At 40.2% G+C, this 25,253-nt stretch overlaps 1 protein-coding gene across 1 annotated transcript in view; it reads right to left on the reverse strand.

Moving 5' to 3' along the window:
• Window positions 1-10,705: 10,705 nt before the first annotated feature.
• flrt1a (fibronectin leucine rich transmembrane protein 1a) overlaps window positions 10,706-25,253 on the reverse strand; it is a 46,637-nt gene continuing 32,089 nt past the window's right edge. Inside the window, exon 3 of the mRNA XM_085420214.1 lies at window positions 10,706-15,178. Within this exon, the coding sequence (XP_085276340.1) occupies window positions 13,047-15,101 (2,055 nt within the window). The 5' untranslated portion in view covers window positions 15,102-15,178 and the 3' untranslated portion in view covers window positions 10,706-13,046. The remainder of the gene's footprint in view (window positions 15,179-25,253) is intronic.

A 25,253-nucleotide genomic window follows, 5' to 3' on the forward strand; every position in this document is an offset into this window, starting at 1 on the left:
CATGTGTTTGAATGTGTGTGTGCTGTTTGGAGGGAGGGGATGGAGGTTCTGTCTGTGCTCTTCTCAATAAAGCAGCAGAGCGACAGTGACATTACTTCAACCCTGCCTGACTCTTCCCCGGCCCTTTAACCTTTGCACATGCCTCTATTTAATTTTGGACCCGGTAATCTTATAAAAGACGGAGAGGTCCCGAGCACTTAGACTGTTCTCATCACTGAGCTGAGTGAGGAAAGTAGGAAATGTAGAACATCACTGCTGCAAAACTGACTCAGGCCAGGCGTGTAATGCATATACTAAGACTGCACAAATCCTTCCCATGTGTTTAATGCAGTTTAGCAAATAGAGCACTTTATTGAGCAAAATCATTGCAAAGAACAAATAAAAATGGACGGTTTAATATTGTGTGATTCTTTCTTTTTCTTTGCCTGGCTGCTCGACATTCTCTCCCACTCACTCACAGTGAAGAAAACACACAGAGGCTGACAGAGAAAAGACATTTTCCAAGGAGTAATCTTTTTTGACAGATGCCTGCTGCATTCTCTATACTGCTCTGAGCAGCAGCAAATTCCTCAGAGTTCCATGTATCAGCTAAAAAAGCAATGTTTTTCACCAAGGAATCTCTCATCAGCACTATTATTACCCCCACCATCACCAGCAGTGTTTAGGAGAAAAAAAAACCTCATCTTCAACCAATTAAAGGAACACCAGCACTACGCAAATCCAGAGTACAACATTGGCATATTGCACCACATTATGCAGATCTCTTTAAATAGCAGATAAAAGCAGAGATGTTGGCTCTGCAGGTAAATACAGAGAAACTCTGTGAAATCAAGATAAGACACAAGGAAAGCAGCCTGGATCTGACAAAGTAAAGGCTGATGTTTGGCTTCAGCCGTGAAGACAGAGAGCGTGTAAAGATTAAGTGCCCTGGCTGAAGGGGAGTGGAGGTGTGCAGAGGACCAAGGTACCCTCCCCATCCCGGCTCTCAGCTGTTATTGGTTCTCTGAATAGCCTGTAATCACCATTAAAGTCTCAAAGGGCTCAGCTTTATGAGACAGTAAATTAAATTGACACTCCTCGGTGGGAGATCCTGGTGAGCATGCGATAAAGCTTGAGGCACTTGTGATGGACAAGAAATGCTAGAGACCTTGAGCAGGATGTCACAAAATGTCACAAAGACCTGATTATGGCATGATGATAAATTGGCAGCTCATCACCACACCGATGTCTGTGACACATCAAGCGACTTACCTGGCAAGAATTGACAGTAAGGTACTTGATTTCTAGTATTTTCACACTGGAGTTATACAAGTTGAGGCCCACAAAGAACACAGGGTGTACAGAAGCTTAGAAAAACGGACCAGAGTTCCTACGCCAGGCCAGATGACTTACATATCATATCTCTGTATCCAGCTGTTGACGACTGAAGTTGAAAAGAGTATCTTATGTTGCTAGAACTCTGGTTAAGAAGTCCATCACTTCTTCCAAAGATTTTTTTGCACCATAAAATGTAGTGAATATATCTTTGAAGAACGCCATTAAAAGTTGGCTTTGAAATCCTTTGTTCAGCCATTTTTTCCTTTTCCACTGAGACAGACAGATGGCCGTCCTTTTTTACTGAGACAGAATTACTCAGTGATGTCTGATTATACTGTTGCCTAAGGGCTGTGCTGCCTCATTCTCTGGAAACTTGTGTGCTTGACCTGCTATTAGCATCCTCTGCTCACCACTGGGCTGAATGTTTGAACCCAGTCTATCAAATCCTGCACCACAAATGTTGTTTATTCTTGGAGAAGAAGCAGAGTGTTGTTGTTACACTTATCATATTTTGAGATAGGAGGAGAATGCGGGATTTTGATTCATGTTATGACCTAGCATCAACCTCCAGACCTGAAAAATGAAGCCAACACAGAAGTGCCAAAAACATACTGTGGAGGAAATGAATGAAGGAATTCATTATCTGATCCTCAGCTGAAGAGTTTCTCTCTCTTAAAAAGAAATGAATAGTCTCTAATGTTTTATTGTAGTTTTGTTCTAATAGGGAGACACAGAATATCAACCAAAACGTTTGAAAAACTCAATACATAAAATTTATGAATTGATTTGCATTTCATTGAGTGAAGTAAGTATTTGATCCCCAGGCTGGAGATGTTTTATATGTTGGTTTGCACACGTCTCAGGACAGATTTTGGTCCACTCCTCTTTACAGAAACTCTCTAAATCCAGCACATTTCCTGGCTGCTGCTTGAAGCTTCACAGATTTTCTATAAGACTGAGGTTGAAGACTGGCTACCACTTCATGACCTTAATGTGCTTCTTCTTTAGCCACTTCTTTGTGGTCTTGGCTGTATATTTGGTGTCATTGTTATACTGGAAGACCCATCAACAACCGATCTTCAGTGTTCTGGCTGAAGGAAAGGGCTTCAAGTACAGTACATCCAAGATTTCACAGTACCATGTCCGTCCTTTGGCACCTCAATGCGGTGAAGTCATCCTGTACCCTTGGCAGAAAAACAGTCCCAAAGCATAATGTTTCCACCTCTGTGCTAGACTGTGGGGATGATGCTCTTTGGGTCATACTCACAAAGAGCTCGATTTTGATTTCATCTGGCCACAGCACTTTCTCCCAAACCTACTCTGAATCATTTAGATGTTCACTGGCAAACGTAAGACGGGCCTGTGCATCTGCCTGGTTGAGCAGAGTGCTGCATGATTTTAATACATCATGTTACCAGTGTCTGTCTGTGAGCCGATGAGGGATCTGTGACTTACTGTAATCAATATCAAATTGCACTTAACCGTTCAATATGAAAGCACAGTTAACAATCACCAGCCACACCTTCTGTTGATGAGAAAAATAAAGACTAATGGATACGAGTCAAACCTGAGAAGAGAGAGTTTTTCTTTTTTTCTTTTTTTTTTTTTTGCACAGCTGGTGTCAGTGATTTAATGAGTATAATGGATATGTTCATTCAGAGCAAAATTAGGTGAATCATTAAAGTGATGTGTCAGTATCGCCCATCTTCGAGGTGCTTGATCAGAATGGCTTTGTTGACAATATCAGAGCACCACTCAAGTCTCAGATAATTAAAACTGAACACTCCCCTGGATGTGTCATGGATTGATAATAACTCATGATAAAAAAGGTAAGTAGTCACTGTCAATTTGTCACAACTGTTTCTCTGACTCATGGCCAAAAGATAAAACTGACAGACGGACCTTCCTAAATGTTGGTAAGGCCGTCTACAGAACCAGATAAAGCTTTTCAGCTCCTGAGGCTATTATACTTTCTTCTTACCGCAGCAGAGAAACACCCACTGCCAAAATGTTTCAGCCCACACTACACTCTTTGTTACGGCTGTATCTTTAAATATAAATGTGACAGCCAAACATGAATTATATCTCAGTGTATGAAAATGTATGTAGCAAGAAAGAAAGTAGATATTTACACGTGGTTGTATAATGATGACTTTGATGGTTAAAGGGAACAGAATGGTGTTAAGAGCTGGGCTGACATGGAAATGTCCATCACACTGAAAGCAACTGGGAGGCTGTACTGTAGAAACTGACATTTGATTTAGCAAAAGAGTTACTTCCTGTTTGTGTGACACTATGTGTTGCATCAAAATAACATTTGCCTTTTATTTGAGCTATAAAAGTGTTAAGGGATGAGCTGAATGTCATAAGTCAAGAAAAATAACTATTGATAGCTACTGAGCAAACTGCATCACATGGCCTTTGAGTTCAAATACTAAGGTACTTAGAAGACACCACGACACATCAACTTTATTACAATAGTAGATTATTAATACCAGTTTCAGCCAAGGTACAAGTCACTCATTCAGTATGACAGATGTGCCTCTATGGCCTTCAGTAAAAGCCACGAGGTAACTGCATCTTGATCTCTCTTTCTCCCTTTTCAGCTTCAGAATATCTCATATCCCAGTCCTGGTCTGGGATCAGACCGGGGATTTTAGAGAAACCATCTGCTCTTTAGGGGCGTACAATTGGAGTCCAGCAATTCCCATAAAGCTGGGATGCTGTGTGAAATTTAAATAGAAACAGAATTCAAATCTCTTAAACCAATTTTTAAATTCACCTTAGAACATAGAAAGCACATCAAAAGTTTAAAATAAGACATTTCCCTATTTCATGAAAATAAACTTCAGAGTGACTTTTTTGAACTCACTTTTGTAGAAGTCACTTGGATGCGCAATGAAACGTTTCTCCCACTGAAAACGCTACATCCAGTTGAACAGAATCAACTTTTTTGGGGTCAGTGATACGACTGGGTATAAAAAGAGCATCCCAGAAGTAAAGATAGGCAGGGGTTCATCAAACTGCAAAAAAATGTGTCTACAAATTGTGGAAGAGATTCAGAATAATGTTCCTCAATGTAAAACTGTGAAATTTGATATCTCATCATCTACAGTGCATAATATGATCAAAAGATTCAAAGAATATGGAGAAATCTACATTCACAAGTGACAGAGCCAAAGATCAATAATGGACACCTGTAATCTTCAGGCCTCCGGTGGTACTGCTTTAAAAACAGGAATGATTCTGTCACTGAAATCACTGCATCCCTGTCTGTGAATACAGCTCGCAGTGCCATCCACAAATGAAGGTTAAAGCTCTGTGATGCAAAGAAAAAGCCATATGTGTATGTGATCCAGAAAGGCTGTTGTCTTCCCTGGGCCAAAGCTCGTTTAAAATGGATTGTGGCACAGTGGAAAACTGTTCTGTAGCCATACGGCTCTGGACTAAAGAAGAGAGGGACCATCTGGCTTGTTATCAGCATTCAGCTGAAAACCCAGCATCTTTGATGGTATGGGGGTGCATCAGTGCCTGTGGTACTGGCAGCTGGAAAGGCACCATCAGTGTTTAAAGATACATGAAGGTGTGAAAGGTGTATACAGGTTTCCAAGCAATATATACTCTCATTCAGATTAGGCCTTTTTCAGACAAGTGCTTGCATATTTCAGCAGGACAATGTGAAATCACATACTGCACCTATTACAACAGCACGGCTTAGACTAAGTAGAAGAGTCTGGGGCTGGAATAATGGGCAGAGGTTGGCATGTCTGCAGTCACAACCTTTTCACCAACCGAAAAGTTTTATCACATCATGAAATGAAAAATATGGCATAAGAAGACCCCAGACTGTTGAGCAGCTAGAGTCCTATATCAGACAGGAATGGCACAACATTCCTCTCCGAAATGTCCAGAAGCTGCTCTCCTGAGTTTCCAGACATTTACAGATTGTTGTTGAAAAAGAGAATATTACGTGGTTCCATCACAGGTTTCTTTGATATATATTGATCAAATAGAAAATGTGCTTCTTAAAGTTGTCATCTAATAAATAAAAAAGAATTTAAATTATAAAATTGAAAAATAGTTTGTTTTTAATTACATTTTACACAATGTCCTTTTTGTGGAATTTTGTCTGTGCTTACATCCCTGGCATTCATTGGTCATTAATGAAGCAGATTTTAAGTCACATGTCTTAATGAGATTAGCGGAGAAATTAATTATTCTATAGAAGCCAACAAGCAATGTGAAGAAATCACGTAAAACAATGTGAAAGAAATTAGAGATGAAAAAACAATAAATGACTGAACATATAGAAGAGGAAAGCAGCTATCTTTTAACAAGACTAATGCTATACTGTGATGATGGTGGTGGTGAGTCTGAAAGGTCAAAAATTCACTGCTTGTTAGCATCAGTTCAGCTACATTGCAACTTTAAGAAAATTTCACTTTCCCAGCTGTCATTAAGATTAAACAGTGACGTGACCACAATTACCAGTTTGTGGTCACCAGCCAGGAACCTTTGGGCTAAATCCTAACAGCATGCTAACATGCATAAGTACAGTGCTAGCATGCTGATGTATAGCATAACTCAATACAAGCCCTTACTTACAACCTTAGTTTAGCATGTTAGAACAGAAAGAACCACTGAGGATTCTGTAATATTTTAGGTTTTAATTAAACCGACGTATTGGACAGACTGACATTTGGACCTGATGATCCTGAAAGGGACATTGCTAAAGCAGAGTATTGCTGCTAACATGCTACAGATTACTGAAAACTAATAGATGCTAAAATGGCCATCAAACAAGCTAAAACAATGAAAGTGTCATTTACTCACCTTGAATTTCATCAACAATGACCTTTGACTGCTGAGTTTTAAGTGTCATTTTTGAAATAATCGTCATTTTGGGGGGAACAAAGCTCATCCTGTAAAGGAATCGAATAAATTCTATTCTATAGTTAATCTATAGTTAATCACACAATAGCATCCTTGCTACAAAAAAACAAAACAAGCAAAACCCCAGTTTCCTAGAAATATTGAAAAAATATAAAGATTTTCTTCATTAGTGCACTTAAAACAAAATCCAGTGCACTGGCTCACACACTGAGGCAAATATAGTCTGACTGCCTGTCTGCACCTGCCCACATCAGGTCCAGTCCCTATTAAGCAGGATGTTTTTCATAAAGAAAGGCCAAAAACTTAATCTCTCCAAGTTGCACAAATTCTTCAGTATGCACATATACGTTTTTGTAATTGTATTAGTTTTATTAAGTGGCTGCTATAGAATGTATTTACTATCGACCTCAATATAGAACAACTGTGTCAGTGATATCCTCCTGTTCTAATTGTGAAACAGCCACGCTAAATTGGTTGGCAAAATGTAATTTTATTCCATTCTGGAGCAGCACCTCAGTAATTTGAGCCACATCACAGTGATTACTACCACTCCAGAATAAATAGCTCACTTCAAACAGATGTTATGCTAGCTACAGTAGATTTGCTCAGCAGCAAATTTGTCTTTGATAATGCTCCGCTTAAATCCACTCCTGAAGTAAATCTCTCACACCTACGCACAGACATTATGTCTCCATTTATCTCCCACATTAGCTAATTAAAAAGAATGCAAGCTTAATAGTAGCAAGGCAAGGCAATAATGCAGAACGTTTGAGCATCTTGAGCGACTGCCTCTGAAACCTTGAAACAGATGAGAACAACATGAGTGAGTTAATGTAATATTGCTGTAAGATCATCGTGCAGTAATAAAGCATCTAAAGCATTATTACCTAAATAAATTAAAGTCACAGGGTAACTGCAAAAAAGAGCATGCTGTAAGATGTTTAAAACAACAACAAAAACCTTCTTTTTTTGTGCTTTTTTACATAACTTTGGATAAGTATGCAGCTTCAATGATGAACCAGCATTAGAGCTCAGCTGAAGTCAAGACAGGTTCAAGAAGATATAGAGCAATTCCTATAAAGCACTGACATCCTCTTCATTCCACACTCATACCAGTAAGCCCTAGCTAACAAGCTCAGCCACGTCCCTCTGGGACACGGATTATGTCTGGCTCCCAATCTGCAGTTGTCTGTTTGTTTGCTGACACCAAGGCTGCTGGAGCACCATCAGTGTCAAGAGGGAATTGGCAATCCAGGAGTTAGTACTGTAGGGTTTCCTGCGACATTCTTGTCAATGGTCCTTCCTTCTGGGCCATCAAAATTAGGTCCCTGCTGATGCATGTAGTACTACATGTTCCATCTTCCTTTGCTGCTCTTATGTAAAATTTCTACACCAGCTCACAGGGTGAGAGCTGTTTATTATATTGAGTTCTGCTGAGATTTGTAGCTGACAGTGGACATTGTCAAATGTCTTTAACACCACTTCCTTGTCAGTCAACTCTGTCCGTTGCTCCAATTGATAGTCACTTAAATCACTTGCCTCTAAGATGAGGAAAGTTTAATCTACGCACTTCAAATCTCTGTTATTTTGGCTGTCAAACCGTCATACCGCTGAATTTTGTTGACAGTTTGTGATTTCTGGCTGCCACATCGGTGTTAGTGTTAGATTATATTTTGTGAATACGGGCAAAGAAGACAAAGACTGGATATGGGTGTCATCTTTAGTGAAGAGTTGTAGCTACAGCACCGCACTGAAGTCTAGAACTTTTTTTTTTTAATAAGAAAAAGAAGACAAAATTAGAAAAGTTTAGGAAAAAGTTTCACCTGCAGAGTCATCAGTACAATTTGTGTCTGCACTGTTCGAATCAACAAGGTCATGCCTCGGGATTTTAGGAGCTTAGACAAGGCGTTCCTTCCAAAATCCCGCAGTATTATATAATGCCTATCTACGATGATCAGACTGATCAACTCTTAACTCTTGAAGTCTTGTGAAAACATTATTAAAGCGTCTGCATTAGAAACCAAGCAAGCCCATCTGCTTTGAGACTCTTCAACAGCTCCCAGCGCCAACATTTCCACTATCTCCACTATTCCCTTGCCATATCCCCCTTTGGCCTCATTTTCAATATTGTATTTCTCATATTTCATTCCCCTCACATTTTTTTGCAAGAACACAATGAGATTTACAGAGACTGGTCTTAAATCGTCTAGAAGTGAGCCAAGAAATAGGTTACGGCCCAACCTTCAGGTCACTGTTATTTGAATTGTGATCCGGCTGACCATGACAATAGGATACTCTTTCATTTCCAGAAGCACAAAAGCTGTTCAAAAGAAGGAGTGCACAGTCCGAGATCAGCAGTATAGACATCTGTACTGTTGGCAGTAAAGCCTTTCTGGGTGATATAAGGTGAAGTGATGGCTCTCCTTTAAAGCCTGCAAAGGTTAAGGTATTTCTAAAACAGCTTAATGTGTTAGAGCTCCAGTTTGCTCAGTAGGCCTCCTCTTTCTCTCTCTTGCATTCTTTTATATGCAAGTTTCCAAATCAATCCTTACCCTTAGAATTACCCCTGCTTGAGTTTCTGTGACGCATTGCATTGCATTCCTAGCTTTAAAACTGCATTCTTTTTAATAGCCAGCAGGGGGAAACTGCTCTACTTGCAAGTAGAAGTCCAGCTGTACTGAAGTCTTTCCTCTCCTAATGAGTTTAATGAGCTGGTCTCAGTTGCTAATTCAAGTGGTAGCTAATGGGCCATGGATATCATTGGCTATCTTGTGATTTACAAGGAGCTGCAAAAAGATGCATGGTTTAGAAAAACATGACGATGACAGCTAAAATGCTCGACATAAGTCTTTAAAACAAGACTGCTCTAGTAGCAGCCAATGTAGCTTCAGTCTGTGAGCCTTGGTGGACGTATGGTAAGGCTCACTTATTTCCAAACCCAACTGACATTGAAAACTTGATAGAGTTTCCCTTTAAAACCAGGCTTGCTTTGTGTTCCAAATGCATTTAGCTGTTTTTGATTAATAAAACATGTAAGCTTTACTTTAATTATACCTGTCCAAAGGGAAAAGACAACTGGAGAAGTAAAGTTCAAAAGTGTCATTCAGAATCTAAGAGATGCAGTATGAATAAAACGTATATTTTTAAGCATTAATGACATTTTATTAGGTTGACTCACAGCAACAGCATGTCAAGGAGAGGTGAATCCAATCAACTTCTGTTATTCTGCTTGGAGGATACTGCTCTTCACAATGCTTTGCAACAGCTGTCACTCTGTTCATCTGTGGAAACACTCATTAAATCTCTCGCAGACCCTCTGCACTCCCATGGGCATAAACATTAACAAATAGCAGCATACTGCAGTTCTGTGGCAGTCAAATGTGTGTCAGCAAGAAACTGAAGCAGTATAGAAGAAGGCAAAGAAAGCAAATCCCCAAACTGCGACAGCAGAGTAACAAAAGGAGGGTGTCTTCTTTTGGAATATCTGCATATGTCAGGTTCGTGGGGTGTTGTTAGTCCACCAAAGACATTAGAGATAAGCCTTCTTTTGAGAGTCAAACTCCACATGACTGCGGGTATACAAAGGCTGCTAATAGCTTCTCCATTTATACTCAATCGGTGGAGACTGGTTACCTGCAAACGAGGTAAATGTGCACTGTTTTTTCATGGTCTGCAGCTTGAAACAATAGAACTAGCAAACACTGTGCTTTCTGTCATTCACACAAGCACAGAGTGGATGTGGGGATTGTTTTAACGGAAGATTGACACTGTATGTTTTTTTCTCCCTCCCCTAACTCTGGCTTTTCCCAGTACTACTGTAGGGTCTTTGCCTTACAATAAAAGCACCCTGGGGCAACTGCTTTTGTGATATGGCGCTATGTAAAAAAAAGTTGAATTTAATTAGCGATTTGCTTTAAGAACAACTTATCCCTCCTGAGGTTTTGCTGTCCAGTGGTGTATTTTCTCAAGTTTCTGCAGAGATGTGAAAGTGAACAAAGTGTGCTAGTACACCACGGCACCACTGCCTCGTGCTGTAAGGGCACAGGTTCTTGTGATCCTGGGTATTGTTGAATATGCTTTCAACCAAAGGCTCCTTTTCACCCCAGTGTTGCTCTTTAAAGTCGTTATCTTTTAATCATTAATTGACTGACTTAGTAATTTGTATTGCAAATGCAACATCTTTGTTATTCTCGACTAAATTAGCAAGAGGCTGGATCAGGCAGATGAAATCCAGAGGTAAGTGAAGGGCATCCAGCTGATGCTCAAAGTCCTTCAACTGGACTAAAATGTCAGCCCAGCAGAGACTGATTACTCTGTTTCATCTGAAGTGTTTTGATGAAGTTGTTAATTTAGAGTTGAGCACATTCGGTGTTGTGGCGTTCCAGGCTGCATGCAAACATAAAGTCACTGCGGGCAGCAGCTTGTTGATTCCTCTCTGCTCCAATTTATCTCTGCTTTTCTTTTCTCCGAGTGTCTCAAACTCAGGTAGTAGCTGATTATCCCAGGAGTACTCGGCGCCCTCATCCAATGCAAGAAAAATGTAGGTCTAATTCGTGCATAAAAGCCAGCTTGCTCAAATAGAATTTTATTCCCCACCAATGGCTCCCCTGGCATAAGGTAAATGATAGGTTGCAGTAATAACAAGATTATAAAACTTTTATTGATCCCCTCTGAAGATGAATTTATAAAGAAAAGTCCACATATTTTTCAGGTTCACATGATTTTTTTTTTCATTTTTTCTTTACGCAAAGTAATGGCACCATTACTTTTTATTATTTCATCAGAAAAAATATTTATGTGACTGTGGCCATGTTTTGTTTTGTTTTGTTTTATTTATACAAATGATGAGGAAGTATGCATCTTAAATAGACCCACATATAAAATAGCAATTACACTATATCAACATTCCCCGAAACAAAATTTAGCCAGGCCAGTAAGATGTTATTTGTTTAAAGCCGGTGATTCTGGGTGCAAAATAATAATTACATTCCACTGACATATTGTCTGACAACAGTGTAAAACTCTGCCAGACACAATAGTCAAGGAAGCACAATTGGTGTCCCCTTTGAGAGCAACACAGTGGTAAACAACTGATGGACAATATTAAATCCAAGGGTAGAAGCTAATATGCCAAACAGATTTATGCATGGGTGATCTCACTGTGCCAGAGCCATCAATCCTGCGTCTTCGTCAGCGCATGGAGATGTTTCTTTACCCTCCGTCTCCCCGTGCCTGTCGTTACATTTATCCCTGTTCCCTGCTAAGTGCTAATACATTTACATTTTTAGTGCTGCTCAGTAATAAACGAGGTGGATCGAGTGGAGGCCTTTTAACGTTGCTAAAACAAACATCAATGAACTCCCATCGCCAAGGAGTCACCCTGCTGCCAGCCCAACCTGTCCATCCACCCACCCACACAGCTTGGCCGCCGCCCCACAGTGTAGGTCAACAGTGTTGCGGTTTAAACTCTCAGTTGCGCTCACAGTTCTTGCCCTCAAATTTTGAAGTTCACTCGCAAGAGTCTGCCTCCCCAAAGAGACTCCACATTAGTATTTTGTTCAGTCTGGGTGCTTTGAAAAAAACAAACCAAAAGCTGTCTTAACTTTAAGAATGTGGAGAAACATTTTACAACCAAAAGCCACCGACTGAAGTCACAGGTGACGCACACAGGCGACGCACACAGGCACAACATCGGAAAAGAAGGACTGAGGTTGATCATTACTGTCTCAGCAGGCTGACATGCTTAGTCTTTGGGCGGAGTCTAATTTTTAAAAATGACATAATGTTAAGAATAGTCACAATCAAGAATTCACTCTGCTGGTTTTAACAGAACATGAACCAGGAGACATCGGTATATTTTCTGCACTTGTTTAGAAGAAACAAAGCCACAGTCTTCATCAGAAGCTGGGATTCATCAATAATGAAAAACACGGGGGCGAAAAGAAAAAAAAGCTGTTTTAGCAGAGACAAAAACCATCACATTGGGAACAAAATAAATAAATAAAGAGAGCTGTGCAGGATTTCATTACTAAACAAACCACTGATAAAAAATAGCAAAGCATTTTTCAAACACAGCCCAGTCGGTACCAAAGGAAATTATCTACACACTCGTGCTGCATTTTATCCGGTGCAGCACTACAATACTGATCTCAGGTGAATGACCTCAAGAGCTATAACCAAGGCTGACCAGCCCTTATAAGATCTTCACCCTGCCAACTACTTAATAAGGTAATAACAAGCCTATTTTAAGACAAGTGGTTATTGGGTTGTTTGAAATCGAACAATTCACAGCTTTACAAAGCCCTTTCCTTGGATAGCTGGTAGGGCACATCAATATAGTTGAGGCATTTGGAACAATGAGTTGATAAGACTACATACTGTGTATGACCGGTGAGCAGGAAATGAGTACCAAAAATGTCTGTTTCTCACCGGTCCTTGAGCTGACTGGTGTGGCTCCTGTGTGTGAAAGAGGAACTCTACCTGCTAAGTTTGCTAAGTTTGACCTTTCCACAGAGGATACATTCTTTGCTTACATGTCACAGGGAAAGAGCAGAAAAGGAAACATACACAGGCCATTACTAAGATGGTGAAGAAAACACTCAGCTGTGCATTTACACCTGGAGCATTGGCTGCTGCTTCCTGCAGTGAACTGTTCCTGCACAGTTTCAGTTCCAGTTCATCACATATACTACTCTCAGTTGAGCAAACAGCAGGTCATTTGGAATGGGAGACCAGAAGAAGAAGGCACAGAGGGGTGCTTCAGTGTCCATGCGAAGGGATATTGTGCATCTATACAGTTTACCAATAACACTGTGAAGAGAATCAGGTACAGTACATCATGTGTAACAGTAGTCTATATCTGGGATTCCTCCTTCTCTATAGCCACGGTTGGAGCCATGTCCTGCATTAGAAACATTGTTGGTACCTTTAAACAAGCCAGTGCCATTGGAGGGGAATATGGTATGAATGATGTAATCCTCTCGTAAGGGTTTTGGCTGCATTGGCTGGCAAGCAGCCATTGGCGTCATCTGGAACCCTGGGCCACGGATTTCTAGGATGGTATTGTCCTTTTTTGTGCCAGACTCGATGTAATCATCATAGGTTTTACTTTTTCTGGAGCTGCTGCGAGTATAGTGGTCACGGGTGCACAAATGTCCAGTCCTATGTCCATACCAACAAAAGACACCAAAAATAAGAGCCAAAGATACAATGGCAGTAGCCCCACCAATGATCCCTGCCAGGGGTAGCGTTGTCATCTGCCGTGAGTCTTGACCTTCCTCCTCCTCCATTGGGCTGATGTCTGACGTTTCAGCTTTTGCACAAACCAGAGCTTCATCGGAGTCAACATCTCCAGGAATCATCCCTTTGCTTTCTGAACTGGCAGGTAGGGGCACCATGCAGATGATGTAGTTAGAACGTGGTTGCAACGAGGTAAGCAGATACTCTCGATGGTCACCCCGGACGAGGGTCTCTGTGATTGATCCCATGGTGTTCCCAGTTCCAAGTCGAAGCCAGCTTAACCTAAAGGAAGAGCTGGGCTGTGCCACACTCCAGGTGACCCGGATGCTATTGTGTGACAGAGGCTTCACGTTCAGGGCCAGGCTCTTCCCGACACCACTGCTGCTAAGAGTGTAGTCTAGCCCGGAGTCAGGAAACCCCAAACCTGGACGCTTTGAACGAAGGGTGAAGAGAGAACCCTGTGGAGGAGTGTTGGTGGTCGAGCTCTCAGCTCCACCTATGCCCCCTTTTTCTCTGGACCCTGATCTGACTACCTCACATTCTTCCATCTCACTTGTCAGGTCTGTCAAAGACATGTCTCTCGCCCTGTCAGGCCCATGGCAAGTTAGACCTCTGACAGTGATGGAGTTACCACGGGCACGCAGCCAGTCATACAGCCAGCGCAGGTTGCAGCCACAGTGCCAAGGATTTCCTCGCACCAGCAGCTGACTCAGGTTGTCTAGATCTTTGAACAGTCCTTTTGGCAGTGTGGTCAGGTTATTTCCTGACAGATCCAGCCTCTGCAGCCTACGCATGCCATCCAGTGAACCACGTGGCATATGAGTCAAGGCATTATCCTGTAAAGACAGTCTCTGCAGATGGGCACTGGGTAGGTTGACAGGTGGGGTCTGGAGGGAGTTGCGGACTAGAGATAACTCGGTCAAGTTGGAAAGGCGAGAGAATGTGTCATCAGCAATGCGCTGGTTTGCCAAAAGGTTCCCATCCAGGACAAGACATCTAAGTGAGTTCAGGCCTCGGAAGGCATGGGTTGGGATAGTTGAGATCCGGTTGTCATCTAGACGGAGTTCTTCCAGAGAAGCAGGCAGGCCTGAGGGGATACTGGACAAGTGGTTGCGTGAAAGGAAAAGCAAGCGCAGCCGCGGGTTATCAGCAAAGGCTTGGTCCTCAATAGAGACAGTAGAAATTGAGTTGTCATCCAAGTGGAGCTTCTCTAACAACGGCATCCTAGCCAGTGCGGTACGAGGAATAGTGCGGATGTTGTTGTCCTGCAAATGGAGTTCACGCACAGATGGTGGCAAGTGCATGGGAAATTCATCCAGTTCATTATCGTAGAGGTAGACCACACGGACAGCAAGATGGTGCTCCAAGGATATGGGCAAGCCTGGGTTGTTTATGTGGTTGTTTTGAAGGTACAGGACGGACGCAGAAGGAGGCAGCGATGGAATGGAGTTCAGACCACGATCATTACAGTAAATAAAGTCCTCATCGCACCTGCATACAGACGGGCATGTCATATCTGTGTCTCCAAGGTACCCTTGTATCGTGGCTGCAGCAAACTGAAGCATGCTGGTATGTAGTGTCAACCAAATGAACAGCATGAAGAGCCAAGCCCTTAGTTTGGCTGCACACACAGGTGCCATTATGGTGAACATAAGCACTGTCTCTCTTTCCCAAGGGTGTGGTTAATCCTCAAATCACTGCAGGGAGCTGGAATCCTGTGACCTCCATCCTACAAGACAAAGAGAAATTAACTGTTAGCACAAATGAACTGGTAGATTGTTCTGGTAAAATTTTAATGAGCTCAGAAATATTAAAAAGCTTCATGCTGTACTTCAATCGTCTAATGTCTAAACATTAATAGAATCTCGGAATATGCTACAATTATTGTGTCTAAACTGAGACATCTTGCACTCAGTAACAACACTTAGGGTTTTTTTTCAACAATTAACAATCATATCATCAGGGGGGATGTGCACACATGGATGGATCTGTGAGGATTCCCAACAGAGCCTCTCACAACATTCTGCCATGGAGCCAAAGCCAACAAGATTTACAAAAAAAAAACGACAACTGCACAGCCAACAATCATTTTGTTGAATTAGCAACAATAATCAAAGATTACAGACAGTTATAAAACTACACTTTTGTGTGCGCTGTTTTGAAAGTTCAATGGAGAGTAAATACTTTGTCTCAGGAAAAGCAACAACAGAAGTGACAAATTCAAGCTTAAACCTTGAATTAAACCTTGAGTGTAAATATGAAATCTTGAGACTCCTCTCAAGAGCTGTTGAGAGGCTCCATACTCCAACTCCATTAGGAGTTGCTAGCAGATGGCTGTATTAGCTAGACTGATCTGGAGATACTTTTCATTATCTAGAAGGAAGGGCATGTTTTAGTCTTGAGCTAACGTCATGAAGAAGTCAGGATGGCACTAGGAACTGTATAAAAACTTCTCTGAAAATCATGTCTGCTTAATTGAGTTATGTGTCATAGGTGGAATGGAAAGATATACTCTGTAGCTGGATGCAGATGATGTGACAGCTAATTAACTATTTGCAGTCACCATAACTGTGCAATGGGAAGCTGTACTCAGACCTTGACTGGCATCCCAGTTTTTGTTGTTGTTGTTTTTTTGTTTTTTTTTTTGGGGGGGGGGGGGGGGGGGGGTTGTTTTTTGTTTTTACTGACTAACTAAGACACACCACAACAGTCAAGCACAGTATTGACGATGGAGATTTGGAAACCGCTAAATTGCAACACCATCAGTGACAACTTGGGCCAATCACAGTCTTCAATAACCAGAGCCATTAGTCAGAACGTTAAGGCCCACGCAGCAGCATATAGCCAGGCTGTAGTATTGATTTCCTCACAAATCCGAGGTGATCTGCCAGAGTCAGTCGGCTTTCATACAGAGCGTAGGTTAGACGGCACCATAATGAACCAAAACAAATGACACATTTGCTGCAAGCTGAATTTGTTAAACATGTATTTGCAAAGATAACTTTATGCATGCATCTTTCTTACAAAAACAGTGAAAATTGTAAGGACAAACTTCGTTGACATTTCACTCATTTTCAAGTGTAATGAACCACTGTTTGAAAAAAAAAAAAAAGGACAAGCACATGCCTCTGCAGTTGTTCAGCTGTGGCAGGTCAGGGATCGTTTTAGTAGAGAATTAATGAATGTCTTTCACTTTTCAGTCCAAATGTTGTATATTTGTTTTCTCACAAAGGGAAGATTGCACTTATTCTCCTCTAAGAGTGGCAGATGTTAACAGGTGAGTGCATTAATAATTCACTACTATGTTAGATTTCCAGTTGAACTTCAAGGTCTAGATATCCAGCCTATTTGGACACTTTTGTGTTTGTAACCATTTGATACGTTCACTAAAAACATAGAGTGAAGCAGAAAAAAAGTGGATGTCTGAGATTGAACTAGGCTGAAAGCAATTTATATCTTGGCTGCAGCAGAAAGTGTCACACAAAAAAAAATTGAATTTCTATAGATGGGAAGGGTGATATTTTAAAAAAAAAAACCCACACACAGTTTCTGGACAGTTTCTCTTAGTTCAGTCTTCATGAGTTGAATAGAAACTTGGAAATACATTTAGACTGTTTTTCCCAACCCTCTCAAATGTGGTTTAAATATTTCTACATTTATAGCCCTTATCAGGGCAGATTATTGCAGAAGCGGAAGGGAAAAAATGCATTTGTCATGCATTATTTAGGACTTATTCTACTGTACTGTCCTTTAGCATCTCCTCTCATGACACGTTGTCAGATATGAAATGAGACTAACATCTGTGCTCTGTGTCCCGAGCTCCGCAAAATATTCACATTCAAAGCTAAACTGCTACTCACTAATCCCTTTTTGAGCCTATTTCCTCTTCAGTCCTGTTGACACAGCAAAGTGGTGTCAGTGCACTTTAAGTGGAACCTGAAGAGTGAAATAAAACATTTAAAAAGCTGAATTTTTTTTACTTTATGCACTTTGATATTGATTCATTTTTATGACTATAGTATAATGTATTCTGGTGTTGGGTTTTCCAGCGCGTGCAGGTTGTGTGTTCGAGACAGCGAGAGGCAGAGTAGTGCTAAAGAATGGATGACTTTTGAATCCCAAGAGCTTCAGCAGTGAGTCTCTTCAACACTGGAGTATTTGGGTCAGCCCTATAAAAACAAGATAGATGTGGTGTGGGATTGAAGTGGTGCACAGAGCCAGAGGGATTAATAGAGCATATTGAGCTGTGATTCTCTGGATTAAGCAGGTGCCACAAAGAATAGCAAACACACATTTCAGCATTTTTTTTCTTTTTGCCTCGTGGTTGCTCACTTGTCTGCACCTATTAGAAAATGGCATAAAAACGTAAAGAGCACACAACTGTTATTTGTGTTTGTGCATGTGTGAATGCTTACTGTGTGTTTGTCTATCCAAGCAGGATCAAATTGCAAAAACATTAACCCACATGTGGACAATCTATATGGTTGTCTAAATTTCAGTTATCTATAGTGGGGAGTAAAGCAGGGATGTGGGGTAATGTGTTAGCCAGACAGCCAGCCGCCTCAGGCACAGTACAGTACACACAACAACCCCCCAATCTAATACTGGAACCCAAGACTAGATCGATTTACATAAAAAATAAATAAATAGAAAAACAGAGACAGAGGGGGCGGGTGAGGGGGAGTGACAGAAAGCAGCTGTGTGCAAGACCTTTAAATCCCATCTCCCCATTAAGACCTCACAGAGGGATAGGACTGAGACATCTGCAAAAGTGGATTTTAGATGACCAAAGTGGCTGCTGACGTATAAGGAAACCCACTTCACTAATGGCGGTGAAACGATAATAGTGGTCCACAGCTTATCTCACATAGAGAACATTTTAGATGTGCAGATTGGACACGGGGAAAGGAAAAGATGACACAAAGCATGATGCTTAGGGCGATGACAAGGAACTCAAAACATCTGATATCATGATAGAAAAACATGGCCTGCTAGGCAAATCCTAAAGGTTGCAGCAGGTTTATATGACTCTGCGTAGAAATAGAGCTAGAGGATTATACACTTATACTCTATTATGTTCTATTATACAAAGCTAAAAGAAAAAATAAATCTCTGTTGTACTCCATGTTCTGCTTCTTTAACATATGCAAGATGTAATTTAGCTATACACCTGGCATATTTTTAAATCAAATGTGTTTGGAGCTTGTAATACAATTTCATTATAAATTAATTAATGAAACCAATGCATTACAATCCTGTTAAATTTCTATCAACCTCCCCTCTCTGAATATGTCATAGAGGCAGGTTGGGCAACACATTAAAGGCTAAGGCAGCATTAATGGATTCGCCCCACACCAAAATACTTTTTTCCTCTTTCCTTGTTTATGTTTACCGATTTCCTGGCATGACGGAAGGATTGGATTTGCGTGCAGCCATTTCTTATCTCAGCTGCTGACACAAAGGCCCAGTGTATATAACCTATATAAATGTTAAGCGACACGGTGGCTCAGTTAGCACCATTGCCTCGCAGCAGGAGGGTCTAAGCTTTGTAATGACCCTGATTTGGATTTATGTTCAGGAGCTCCAGATTCTTCCAAGACCACTAGAAAATAGATGCTATACTAATATTGTACACTACATCATGTAAAAGAGATAAATAACTGTTAAAAATGCTTAAATAAATCTGGACACTTCGCTAACAAAAAGTCCAGTGCTTTCATTACTCAGCTCTGTGTTTGTGACGCTTTCACAAACTCAGCATTTGGCATCTCATTCCCTTAAATATCTTAAAGGAATAATGAAATACATGTCAATAAATAATTAATACCATGTATTTTACCCCATATATATTTGAGAAAATGCTGCTGCAAAATAATACAAGCTGCAGGGTAGCTACAGAGTGCTTCACTTGATTCATAGCCTGGGATTCATCTCCAGGGTTTTGTTTGCGGGTGGGTATGCAGCTCACGGGACCCTAGAAAGATTTGATATATAGCTTCACAGCACTATAACGTGTTTTATCTTTACAGCACTGTAATACGTTCTGTCGGGCCACCAGTTTAATTCTCTGTCCTCTTCACTGTAGCTACTTCCCCTGAATTATTTTGGCTCAGCGTTTCTTCCTCAAGACAGCCAGATTACAGGTATATCCTTTCAGCATTAGCAAAAGGGCCACAGATCCTCGCAGCGATATGCTCTTGCGCTGTGTGACAAGGTAACACCAAATCTCCCGTGATGTTGACAGGATTTCAGGGGGATTTTGGTTCAAATGTAATGCATGCTAACCCTGATCAATGGTATGAACCAGCTTCTTAAGGGTGTTACAGTAATAGAGTCAACTGAATTGAACTTCGTAGCCTTACCAACAACAGTTGCAAAAAATATCCTTGACTTAATAATTGAAGCACTTTATAAAAGAATTGCTGTATCCAAGAGAGCTTAAGATGTTTAGCTATGCTACTGGTGTCTCTCTAGGGACAGCAGTGCTGGTCAGCTTTCAAGTCACAATTAAATTAGCAAAACTGTAGTTCATGACCACAAATTATCAAAATATTTCCTTTGTCAATGAGGTGTCTAATAAACAGGGGAATACCCAGGATTCAAAATATCTAGCTAGTTCTACAGATGGGCAGTGAGTATAAATTATGGGTTGTTTTGTTTGTTTTTTACATTGATTTTTAAGTTTATTGATTTATTTAATTAAAATCGGATTTTTAAACACCTCAATGAATATCAACAAACACAAACTAACACTTACTAAAAGTACATTTGTTTTATTTTGAGAGATATGTTAAAGTGAGGATAGAAGATCAAGATTATTGCTTAAATCTACCAACAGCTCAGCTTGAGTGAGATGCCCTGAGTCTAATATCAGATTAAAGATCTTTAATCTGATATTAGATCTGTACAGGACGTGTTGCTTGTTATTTCATATTATAACATGTTTTTATTGTACAAACTGAAAAATACTAACTATGTTATTCAGCTGCATTATTGTGTAAGAATAATATAAAAGTGTGGGCTCAGCTGGGTAGTGTGCAGTGTGCAGTGTGCTGCGTAGTAAAACTCACAGTAACAGACTATGTTAAAGAGCAAGGTGTAAAGTTCATGGTCACTGTTTGCTAAACTGAGGTGTTTATAGCACCTTTACACTTCCTAGGGCTCGAGAGCAGCAACAATGCAATGGAGTCAGCAGCAGAGGTCAGCTGATCACATCCTGTCCACACAAAAAACAAATCTACTGCTAGATTTCACAGTTAAATTAATTTCGGAGTTACTTTGAGTCAAGTCATTTTTTCAGGTTTCCCACTACACTACTGAAGCTTACATCTTAAGCTTCAGTCAACTGCCAAATCCTTCTTTGTTCATAATCCTATGCTATCATGCTAGCATCCTTGAGTATTTAACATTTTAAAGACTTGAAAAAATGTTAGACCGAACTAAGATAAGGATAATGTAAGAATTTTAACTTTAAAGATGTTAAAATATCAACATCAAAAGCTCAAATGAACAGAATTAAAACCACATGTACAGCCTGCTACAAAAAGCAGCAATGGTTTTTGGATAATATTCCAGTTAATGAGAACTGTTCACCAGTTTGAATTTTCTTGAGACCTAAACTTCTCTCCCTCTGGACCAAAGCTATAGGACAGACTTTGTCACCAATCCTATGACATACCTAGAGCTAATTAGTTGTTGTTGTGGGTGTCCTTGCACCTATAAAGTATTTGGATGCAACTTGCTAACCAACCTTACTGGTTATGGCTGATAACTTTGTGTTCCATCCATTCTCTTCTACTTATCCAACTCACAGTCAAACAGAAGTGGTTCTAGACTATCCTGACTATCACAGGGTGAGAGGTGCTACACCCCAGACAGCTTCCCAGTCTATCACGGAGTCACTAATTAACATAACTCCAATAAGTGCATGTCTTTGGACTCCCAGGACCTTCTTGCTGTGAGACAGCATTGCTGCCATGATGCTAAAATAGCATTTCTCAGCACTTCTTGGATCTAAATATGACAACAGCTGGCTTCAAAAAACAAACATAATAGCAGTAAAAACTTTTAACATTGAGGCTTCAAAGTCTGAGCACCAGAAACCAGTTAGTGATATTAAAGTGGGTACATCCATCTTGTATATACAGTCTATTGGAAAAAGCCATAACACAACTTCAGTATAAAATAACTAGTCAAACTTAATAAACGTCTTTGCTCCCACCCCCCAAAAAGTGTTCAAACAGCTTTTTTTTGCCTGCATTTTATACTTTTAATACACTTTCACAAAGATTTACACCATGGCTTCATTTACAGCTCAATCCAGCGTGCCAATATGATCAATGTCTCTGGCTCATCCCATCACGTAGATATGCCTGACACTGGGAAAAAAAGGGGAAAAAAGCGGTGACGTTCCACTCTGAGGTTCAGTCAATGCATCAACGGGGCCGGGTTATGGGTTTGGTTCGGCTGTTATAAAGTAAATTATTAACTTTTGGAGGGCCATAGATTTTCATTCAGATTGTTTAGGTGGCAGTTATCTGTCTTAAAATGTCTCTAACCCAAGAACAAAACTGCTGGCTTGTCTATTGAGTCTCCTTTTACAGTATAGTTTTTCACAGAAATTTCCTTTCTGATGTGAAATGACTTAAATATTCTCAAACAGAAATTTTCATGGGTTTTTTTTGTGAAAAAAAATGAAATCTACTAAAGTAATCTAGAGTAAACACATCTGATCTACAGTTTTATTTAAAATAAATCTCTTCATATATCTATATTTTAATGCAGATGCAGTTCTGCCACACTGATGTATGAGACACTGAGACAGAGTTGGCTTGGCAGAGTATCTGGGAAATAAACTTTAGATGTGTCACGTCTGTGTCAGTGAGCATAATGCAGTGTTTGATCAAGACCTCACTGGCTTCTGAAATCATTTGCATTGATTTTAATCTTTCTGCTACATAAAATAGAGGAAAGTCTTTAAGCACGAGAAGGGCCAGCGTCTCCGTTTTGAGAAAACACTCATTTCAAACGGGACTTACAAAGGCAAATTTATCGTCTGCCTTTGAGTCAAGGAGTCAGCCTGTGTTTGTCACGCTTCAGCTAGGACTCTGATTGGATTTTTTTATTTGTGAGAGGTGGAGAGACAGTGAGATTGGTTAGCTTAATTGGTTAAATTTGAATTCAATCCTGATAAGTTGCAATATAAATACAGGGCTGTGGTGGGAGGCCCGGGCAGCTGAGCCACAAAACAACATTGTGCCTTCGGGTGAAAATTAACCTCAGAAATAAGAGAGGAAATAGAAAACGATTACATCAGTTGAAAACCTCTCTGTATCCCTGACACCTTTACAGGACTGTTAGGTTGTGCCTGGCGGCCATGGTGGAGGTCCAACAAGACCTGAACATGCCTGTAAACATAAAAGTCAGCCATCTAAAAACTGCTAAAGTAATGTGACAAATACTGTGTAAACTAACTATTTTACATGAGTCTACACGACTCTGTCTTGTAGCTGATGCATAGTCATGCTGTAATTATTAAAGAGAACAAAAACTACATATTTACATTTTTATCTTTATTAACTAAATGTATGACCGTTCTTTATTTCGTATTCTTCAATTCTGTTTCAATTCTGAATATTTTTTCTGTTTATATAATAATAATATAAACATAATAATTTATATGAAATTCCACAAGACCAGGTTGAAGCCTAAGTGCAGACTGATTTTTAAAACTGTGTCCAAATTATGACTTTAAACACCGTTATGATCTTAGCTAACATGAGCTAGCTAAATTCAGAGACTATTTCACTTATAGTCTTTCACATCCTGCATACTATGTATCAAGATCACATTCAATTGTTAATTAGTGTGCGTAAATCGTTACATTTTTAATGATCTCAAGATTGGTTTAAAACTGATTTTTTTTTTTTAACTACCAAGCAAACGTCGGTGATATTGGTATGAGGCTAAGGTCACCAGAGCGGTAACTACACTGGTGTCGGTGAAGAAATGATGATGATCTTGCAGGAACTGTGATTATGTTGTTGCAAAGCTGAAGAAATGCTTGGCAATCTGGTGATTTTCAGCAGCATTTTTACAGCCCTGTGTGGACGTGAATGTTGTATTTAGCCATGTCATAGTAGTGTAACACAAAGAAATGATTCTGGGAAATGTAAATTAGGTGCAATATGCCCTCAGTACAATACATTACTCTAGTGTTGTGGTGTTGAAATAAAGAGGAGAAAACCCAGGCGTGTATGGTTTTACAGCCTGAGAACATTCGTGCATTGAGTACAGTTTGTCCTTGGACTTCTCAACATTTCAAAATAAAAATGCCATCCTACTTCAGATCTATCAAAATAGGAACTCTGAGTCAGAAAGTCTAATGAATAACTCATCTATTATAGTCCTTGGCTGGGTTGATCATAGGTCAGTTTCCAACATGTTGCTGCCATTATCTCATCTTCTTACTTGCCTGTTGACTGTATGACTCATTTCCCTTTCCTTTGCTTAATCATTATATTCTCACCTACACATTGCCACACATTTCACATTCTATTCGTCAGACTCTATACAATACTTAAAAAAAATAAAGCCGCTCCTGTTTACACGCACGACCTCAAAATATAAGGACTCAATTAGAGGCTGCGCTGGTTTAACTGAACAGCTGTATGTATCGCTTAGAAGACACAGGCGCCGTTTTCGTCCTTGCTCTCCCTGTCGCATTTTTCTGGTGGGAACAATGAAGCGGCTGACTGAGACCCACTTTTCTTTTGCTTCGTCATCATGCCTGCCTTTACAGTTGTGTTGTCCTTTCACGTTTGGCTGCCATGTCGGCTGTCTGTGCCGCATTCACAAACGTCATTAAATCCCTTGTCCTAAATTGCCTACATCAACTACATTTCATAATGCTTTCATCTTCCCTTCTGTGACTTTCTTCTTTTTCTGCACAGTTAATTCCTTTGCTTTTGCTTTTTTTCTCTCGCTCTCTTTTTCTTTTTCTCCACGTCGCTTTCTGTTAGTGCACGGTTCGCCTATTAGTCTTTATATCGTCCAAACTGGGATGTGAAGCAAAACAGATGCTTGCCTTTCCTTTAAGTAATATATGTTGGCAAATACCAATCCACTTTTGCCTAATAAAACTTCATCCAAAGAAAATTACAGCAGCCATGCTACGCAGTAAATTTATTACAGAGCCATTAAATGCATCTAACATTGTCTTGTGAGACTAAATTGCAGTGGTGGATTAAAACAACTAGTATAAGTAAGCAGGCTTCTCTTAATAAATACAATTTTGTGTTGTCACACTTGAAGCAGTTTGAGTTTATCCTTCACCATATGAGAAATTAGAGTGGATAAATAGATACAGGCCGCCTCCGGGGCCCGGAAAAGATCCTGTGCAGTGTACACTTTGCTTTGACTTCTCAGTGTGTGTGTGGGTTTCTGCTGCATGAAATATCAGCTGTGGGAGTGTTCGGATCTTAAGCAAAAGTTGCTTTGAATCCCAAGATGCCTTGCACAGTTTTTTCGAAACTTTTCGCTCTTTTATGACTCCACGCGACCTCGTTTTCACCCCCACAAAATCCGGTCAGACTGAGTTAGAAACACAAAGGGTATTGTGTTATTCTTAATTTAGAAGCTATATCCATGAAAATTATATGTTGCCGTTCCACTTTCACGAGAGGCAGCTCACTTCAGAGCATTGACCAAAGGTAGCAAGTTAGTATATTTTGCTAATGGGGGCTGGCTTTTAGAGAGACTTTTACTGATTGCTTTGTTTGGCCTCATGCCCAAAACAAGAAAAT

The sequence above is a fragment of the Rhamphochromis longiceps genome, linkage group LG10 (assembly GCF_057381845.1).
Source record: "Rhamphochromis longiceps isolate RC_006_pf linkage group LG10, R_longiceps_female_GT1.1, whole genome shotgun sequence".
In the NCBI taxonomy this organism is placed as follows: domain Eukaryota; kingdom Metazoa; phylum Chordata; class Actinopteri; order Cichliformes; family Cichlidae; genus Rhamphochromis; species Rhamphochromis longiceps.